At 39.7% G+C, this 8,490-nt stretch overlaps 1 protein-coding gene across 3 annotated transcripts in view; it reads left to right on the forward strand.

Moving 5' to 3' along the window:
* LOC116690257 (transcription initiation factor TFIID subunit 4) overlaps window positions 1-5,763 on the forward strand; it is an 86,633-nt gene extending 80,870 nt beyond the window's left edge. For all 3 annotated transcript variants that reach the window (XM_032517073.1, XM_032517081.1, XM_032517090.1), the window contains one exon: window positions 3,524-5,763. In XM_032517073.1, coding sequence (XP_032372964.1) covers window positions 3,524-3,697 — 174 coding nt within the window. In that variant the 3' untranslated portion in view covers window positions 3,698-5,763. The remainder of the gene's footprint in view (window positions 1-3,523) is intronic.
* Window positions 5,764-8,490: the final 2,727 nt, after the last annotated feature.

Consider the following 8,490-nt stretch of genomic DNA (forward strand, 5'->3'; position numbering starts at 1 on the left):
CTGGTTTATTGGCATTTCTTTAAACCAATCACAATTGTCTTGGGTGATGCTAACCGCTGGACGAAGCAATAGTGCAGCTGAAAAATCGCCTCCGGAAGGATCTTTTTTTTGGTTGAACATGTCTACGTTCAAGACAACTCCAATTGGACAGATAGTCTAGCTAACTGTCTTGATTTACCCTGCAGAGATCTGAGGAGCAGTTAACCATAGTTCTCGTTAATCAATCGGAGTTTAGAATGCCATCACAAAGAAAGCAGAAGGTGAAGGACATCTGGTAAAAATTCGGGACATTCAGCAGAATTTCCTGAAGCACCTGAACAATCCCAGAAATTAAATGTTGTCAGTATAGACTAGGCTGAACCAAACTTTCAAATACACACAAAATGAATTTTGTTGGGAAAATCACCTCTATTGACTTGATATGCCAACAAATGAAAGACAGTGAAAAAACTATATCTTATGTGAAGTTTCTCTTTAAAGGTGCTTTAAGCGATGTTGCGTGACGGCACTTCCGATTGACTTTCGAAGTACAAAAAGGCTAGCTCGCTCCTCCCTCCTCCTCATTTTTCCCCCTTTCCCTCCCTTCCGTGCTTCTGTGCACTAACCCCCCAACCCTCACCCCCAAATCCCTATTTTCGGTTATTGGCTGGAATGCTGGAAGATTGTTTGTTATGTTTGGTGGTGCAGGTTGGCACAGTTTGTTTTTGATGCCGTTTGTGGAGCCTGGACTTTCTACAGAGACCACTACAGTGTGTTCTGGGGACAGGCTGCTAACAGATAGTGAGCAAATGTTTGCTGTATGTGACAAAAAATGGTGTAGCCTAAAAAACGTGTGACATTGCTTAGAGCGCCTTTAACACATGCCTGACACCCCAGGCCAATCAGCTGGCCAGGCTCCCAATGGCCAGTCTGGGCCTGCCAGAGATGGTAGACATGGTTTAGGTTAATAGGCAGCTAAGGAGGCCTGGCAACCCTCACTTATTATTATCCAGCATCCAGGGGTCAGCGAGTGTACTGAGGGAAATTTGAGACAAAGCTCCGTGATATAGTGTACACAAAGACAAGCATATGAGGGGGCGGGTGCTGGAGGGACTTTAGTTTAGTTCTTGTTAATCCATACCCGTCATATGTTTGCAATTAAGGCCTGTCTGTACTGTGTGTTTACAGAGTGGTGCAATCAATGTAATTGTGAGAAGGTCTTCCTGACTGAAATGTCTTATTTCTCTCTGCCTGGGTTCAAGTGGGCACTTGCTGGATTTGTTTCCCAGTGTTTCTCATTTCCAAATGTAAATGCATCCCTTGATTTGCATTAGCCTCTGTATACACTCCCTTTTTATATCGTTTTTCATTTTTCCTGGATCAAATAAAAACAACAAGGGCTCCATTTCGGAGTGGAACGTCAGCTCAGATCTATGTCTGCAGCGTTGTTCATTTAGAGGGAAAATGTGTTCATATTCAGGGCAATGTAAAGAGCTGCTTGAATTAAAATGATAGTTTCCCCTGCCGTCAGAGAATGTTGCCGATGTTTTTCTCTGCCTCATGTTCAGTGAGTTGAAGAAAAAGAACTCCAAACACTCTGCTGCACCTGAAGATCTGGACGTAATTAGTGCATCTGTTTGATCTCATTCATGCTCTGCAAGAGGGATTACTTTTCTTAATTGGAGGTGTATACTTGCTGAGAGGCCACAGCATTCCTGACTATTGATACTGTCAATGTGTTAGCCATTCAACAGCGATTACTTCATTTATGGGAAATGGGAAACATAGTATTGCTTACTTCTGAACAGTTACTATGTTTTCCCATGGAAACTATTTCTTCGGTTGCACCACAAAGATCTTTTCCTTCATTAAAGGCAAAGTGAGGACAAATTGCCTGAAAGAGAGAGTGCAAAACACACATCTATAAAGGAGAAGATAAAGTTAATGAAATAAGCAGTCATTTGAGGTTTCTGAAAAAGAGCACAATTATTTTCAGCTCACCTAAAAACTCAGATGCACACAAAGCTTGACACATAAAGGCACCTCCTCAATGAAGTCGGTGCACTCAAGCAAATCAAGTGGAATGGAATCGGTGTGTTACTGAAGGTCATCATAGCAGTGTTGATGCCCGCCGTTGATTAATATCAAACACCTTCTCAGGTTGAAAGCTCAAAGCTTGAATATTCCCTCATGTGCACTGATTAGTTCCAGGGTTCCTATGCAGCTTTGGAAAGGTGTAATTCGTCCATGTCTGGAAGAATTTTGGAACTGAACAGAACCTACAGTATGAGTCCTCAGCCTCGCTACAGGCTCTTTATGTAAGCAGAGCAGTGTTTTGAGCTACATGCTAACAATGCCAGTGCAAACATGCTGATGCCCAGCAGGTACGATGTTTCCCATGCTCACTATCTTAGTTTTGCTTTTTAGCATGCTAACAGGATAATTATAATTATTTTTTTTTTACAAATTGCAAATTTGACCTGATGGTGGCTTTGATCACCAAACTTCAAAGTTTATCCTGAAGGAAACGGCAAATTACAGGGTAATACATCCAATAGATGTCCAGATATTCTACTCAAAACCACAAATGTCAACCTCACGGTGGAGCTAGAGGAAAGGTCGGGGGATCACCAAAGTAAATTAGATTCATCCTCTGGGAAACATGAATGTTGGTACAAAATTTCATCGCGATCCATCTGATGTTGTCCTGACCGATATTCACATCCCTAGAGCCATGTCGCTGGCGTGCATCTCTACCTACTCCCACTGTATAAAAGTGAAGCCAAGATATCCCAATAATTATATTGGGATATATATTGGGACAGCTGTATTATATCTCCAAAAATACATTTTGGAGCCAGTCTTCGCAGTAGTGATTGGTCAGTGGAGCCGCAGTATCAAATCCCCCCACCCATACACCCGCCCGACCAATCACAGCTGTCAATCATGAGGTTTCCCTGCATTTTAGTTCCATCAAATTATTAATTAAAACCACACTTATCAGAAAAATGAACACCTGAGCAAACATTAGCGTGATAAGAACTACCTAAAATGACAGAAATCATCTTTGTGAAAAATATATTTGACGTGTACTTGCATGAAGGGGGCGGGATTTCTGACCTACTCCAGTCAGCCAACACAGGGTGATCGAAATGTTTTGGCTTCACTTTTGGGGCGCTGTCAAGCCATCTATCTTTAAATACAGTCTATGGTCCCACTATGCATGACTAGAAATGTTGTATTTATAACGTTTTTGTAATACTTAAAATAAGTTTCCATGACATCCAATATCCATGATGCCATTTAAAAAAGAATGTTTTTAGCAGACATCTTTGTGTCTTCTCTGAAATTCCCAGAGATTTCTTGTCAGTCAACTAGTTCCAAGTCTTTTATTGATGCATTGAAAATATCACTGTTATATTCCATAGCTTCATGGGTGTTCTGTTGGAAACAGAGGTTGCACTATGGACTTTTGAAATGTAAAATGTTAAGAAAGCAGAGTGAAGTCCTCCTCTTCACCTTTTGACCTCTCCCTTGCCTTCAGGTTTCAGGCAGTACGGCGGGCTCCCCGGCCAGCTCCTCCACCCCGTCCACCTCATCACGCCAGTACACACGGCAACGCATCACTCGCGTCAACCTCAGGGACTTAATTTTCTACATGGAGCAGGAGAGAGAGACCGCCCACTCCCTCCTCCTTTACCGCGCCCTGCTCAAGTAGCCTCCGCTCCGCTCAGCACCCACCTCAACCTCTTCCTCCTTTTCCAGCCACGTGCCTTCAGATCAGGTCTACTGTTTCAGCTGTGTCCACATATGTACTGTAATGACGTTTGATGTAGCTTTTAATAAGAAGAGAGAGAGAGAGAGAGAGACCGAGAGAGAGAAAGAGATAGAGAAAAACATACAAAAAATAAAACTGTTGTTACATGTCTTCTCAGTAGGTGTGTAGTTAGATCATTGACTTTAAAGGCCATATAAAAATTCAAAAAGTTGAAGTTGAATTTGTTAAAGGAACAAAGTTGTTGTTGCGTTGCAGGACTCAACCCAGAACTCCGTATTTATTTGACATTGTTGGCAGTAGTTTTAAAGAACCAACTTTAAAGCAAGGATTATTTTGGCAAAGAGAATTATGCTCACACCACCATACAACCTACGATATTCTCCACGAGCTATTTGTTGAACATCGTTCAATGAATGTAGTTTAGCTCAATAAATGAGAGACTTTACTGATTTCTATACCGAGACATTGTTTTGCAACATTAGGATTCCAAATAACAGCATCACGTTACGTTTCAATACTGTATGTGTAAAAAGTTCTTATTGAATTATTTAACAGCATGTATATTTTTTTTTTATCCCAGGTAAGCTTTGTAAGAAAAGGAATAACCCATGTGTCAATATTATGAGACCTGAAGTTTTGTACAACCATGTGCTTTGAATGAGTCAGAATTGAACAGTTTATTCTGAGTCCACATGACCTTTTTTTACAAAGGTAATTAAACAAAGTTATGGTCGCACTATGACACAAGTTTCTGATTGGTCACCCTTTAGTATTTAAAAAAAAAAAAATCATCCACACATAATGTGAACATTGTTATTATGACTAGATGTTTGTACGTTGTGTACTATCATGCTCACAGTTCTGCTTAACTGCTTAAGGACTGGGGGACTGTGAAACCTAGGATCAAAACAGACATTCCTTTATCTTTTCCTCTCACTGTCCTATCTGCTCATTAATAATGTTTAAAAAAAAAATTGAAAATAAAAAAAATTCTCAGTTTTGCTGGTGTGCCCTGGAGCCCCTTTTAGCCCCCACATACTTTGGTAATGACTGAATGACAAAAGCACTTATACCTGTTTTGTATTTTGAGCCCAAATTAAATTTACAGCTGTAAAGTATTGTTTAACTGTAGAAGGAAGCAGCTGATTCTAGCCTAAAATTGATCCCCCCCACCCCCCACCCATTTTGTTTTTGTCCTTGTAATATTAAATTGAAGAGATTGGGAATGGAACAAAAAACGCCTGCTTTTTACATGCTGTATTGCATTATCGCATTCTTATTATTTTATTTTTTTAAATCCTCATTATGTAATATTGTCCATTATGTGTTTGTTTTTTTCTTCTATTTAACTAAATATCTTGGCCTCTATGCAGCTTTTCTTGTCTTATTGAAATTTATTTAAATATTGGTGGCATTTGGAACAACTGTTGTGCGTTGTACATTTTGACAGCACTTTTTTACATCTATTTTAACTGACAACTGAAAGCTGTCACTGTATTATAGCAAATAAAGGACTCTTTTAAGTAGGAAACCGTATTGCCAACAAAAGAGTTATTTTTAACAATTAATATATTTTCTTCTTTTTTTTTGGAATTGGCTTTTATGCTTGACACATTTTCATATATGTTATCTCCAAAATAACATGTTTTCAAACAAGCACAACAATATCTATACAAATTATTTTTTTTTAGTGATTTTTATGGTTTCTGTTGGTTTCACAGGAGTACATTTCTACTACTACTACTACTACTACTACTACTACTACTACTACAGCTTTTTAGCCAAAATATTAGGACAATGTTACTGATGTAAACAGACGGGGGAAATAACATTTCAATGTACGGATGATTTGTAAATATTGTTTACAAAACTAGTGTGTTTATTAGAACCACGTTATTTTTGGTAAACTTGTACATATCTTGACAATTTCCTGTTTGTGTGAAAAAAAACAATACTTATGTATTTGTACCTATTTTGTAAAGGAATAAATAAGCTGTTTACTAAACGGAGCAGATGCTGTCTTTGTCCATTTCTTCTTTTTGTTTTACTCTGAACAGCATCAACATTAAAATGTCTGTAGGTATTAAGGTAGTCTTAACAGGCATAAAGGAAATGCAAATTGTATTCTAAACTGACTTAATAACCAAGCCATATGTTGCACTGTTCATTCCTTACTCTCTAAAAGGAAAAATAAGCTGTTATGTTTTTAGCAAGACAGTTTAACTAAAGTCAATTTAGCCGGCTTCATTTCCATTTCTAACATTGCACATGCTAAGTACAAACTGAGTAAGGCGCTGCTGCTGCTCAACTGCGAAAAGTCCCCCTAGGTTTCTGCTGCTAATTAAGCAGAAGCATTTTCAAAAAGACCAAACTGTTTAACTCAGTGCACAATATTGGAGTTTTGGAGCATATTGGTTTTTTTTCCAAGATCTCGGCCTATTCCTCAGTCCCTCTGGAGCTGCGGACTGCTGATCTGGATTCAGCCCTGAAGACGACCTTCCTGCTTTGCGAAAATGAACGGGGATCTCACAAATGCTTGTGTACAGTAGGCTGGGTGGACTTTTTAGGTTTTATCAGTTTAATAACAGGACACAGATCAGCTTACTGAATACGGCAACCACATACTCACATGCTGGCATCCCCTGCAAGAAATGCTTCTCGAGATCACCAGTAGTATACAAGCAATAGTAAGCTGGCACAGGTTAACGGAGGAAGACGTGAAGATCAATGAGACGCACATCAGATAAACATCAGTACATCCTTTTATTATCGCAAATATGCAAGAAAAGTCAAATGGGGACACTGTAAATGAACACATGCCCTTTAATACCACAGTCTAATTGTTTTAAACACTTTAAATAATATACATTTGCACCTTATTATACCCTTTGAAATGTTTTAATCCATATGTACACAATGTAATGCTTTGAATTCTTTTCATTCTTTTTTGTGAAGAGGACCAAGAGGTTTCTTAAAAACACGAGGGTCCTGTAAAACCCAGAGTCCTGATAATTCAATATACAATAACTGTACAACTGTCCCGCCTTAGAGGTGGAGTGAATGCCATTTGAACCGGCTGAAACACTGACCAGTACTTTATCTCAAACGATGGCATGTGTGAACATGATGTCTATGAAGCTTCCAGTCCTGTTGAGTTTGTCTACCTTTTGTAGTTAACCTGCACTTATTCGCAGAGTCGAAACGGGGTATTCCATGTTTGGGTATTGCAGAAAGAAACCCCAAACTGCAATTTTTTTTCCTTTTTTCTCACTTTATATGTAGGCGTGACCAGACATTTAGGTTTTTGTTCTAATGTGTATGACCCCTCAGCTCTTTGGAGCTAATAAAAGCCCATTCTATGATTTCCAAATTCCACATCAGTGAGAAAATATGCCTTCTTTCTTTCCTCCCTGGAAAAAAAAGTAATTCTTACACGTGCGGTTATGGGACAACACAGATCTTTTTTTCCTCAAGAACTAACCCAGATGAGTTTCCACACCTCGTATCAACTGGATCAAATACATCAGGATCAGCAGCAGAGTCAAGTCGCCCGACTGTACAGTACTGTAAGTTTGGAGTATGCTCAGATTTGACTCATCAGTTTGGTTTGTTGCAGTGTGGTCCTGTGAGCCACAGTGTAGGAGGGCGTTTTTGAAAAAAATCCAGGGCATGGGGATAACACAGCAGCAGGGGGTGCAACCTGAGTCTCTATTGGCACCACTGAGCTGGGAGCCTTTGGGGAGGCGGGGGGGGCGAGGAGCGCTGTGAAGAGCCCAACATGCCTCGGCACATGAAAGGCCTGGTTGACCATTCCCTTTGAGGTGACTGGATGCAAAGGCGCAGGCCACTGGCAGGTCAGAACAAAGATGGGCTTGATTGTGAGAGAGACCCTCAGGGAGGAGTGAGCTGGACTGGGAGCTACACTTACTTCAAGCTCATCTTTATCCACTCATTGGTCTTATTTAATCAGCGGCCATCCGGAGAGAGCACATATTACAACATGGTCAAGGTTTTTAATTTTTAATAAACAACTAGTTTAAAAAACTAACCCCAGTTTAACTCAAACTAAGGCCAGAGCTCATAAAGATCAGAATGGACTTCTTCTTTTTTCATTCTTTTGGAATGGAAGAAACAGCATCTGTAAGTTACACAAATACAAAGCATGACAACTTGGCCTTTCTTGTTTCTGTCTTTGATCCAGAAATGTTGAGAATAAGACTAAAAGAATGAGAGCAGGATAGAGTAAACGCCACCCACTTGCCTCTTTGTGAATAAGACGCTGATGCTGGGAGTGCAGCTCACTTTGGGTTCTGACATACATACAGTTCATGTGAAGAACCATCGAAATAATCTTGGTTTAGGAGTGACAATATTGAAACAAATAGAGACTTATGTCTCTCAAACTTTTTTGTGAAGGTACTGAGAGCTATTCTCAACAAAACTGTAAAGACTGGAGGCTTGGAGGAAGAAATGCTAGTTGCCTTCTGACGTTTTTTTTAATATAATGTTTTGTTTCTTTTTTAGCTAAAAACTAAAAAGAGACGGCGCCTTTATACGTTTGTACAATCAAGAAATAGGCACCTTGTCACCTTTGGTACCTACAGTATTTGTTCTGTTGTAACTTTTGCTTGTTTTAAATGTTTTACTGTTCTAGTCTCCAAAAATATGAGAAGATCAACAGCTTGATTGGCACTGGTCACTGGGTTCAAACAAGTGGTGGTGGGGGGGGGGGG

This window comes from Etheostoma spectabile, chromosome 1 (genome assembly GCF_008692095.1).
Source record: "Etheostoma spectabile isolate EspeVRDwgs_2016 chromosome 1, UIUC_Espe_1.0, whole genome shotgun sequence".
In the NCBI taxonomy this organism is placed as follows: Eukaryota; Metazoa; Chordata; class Actinopteri; order Perciformes; family Percidae; genus Etheostoma; species Etheostoma spectabile.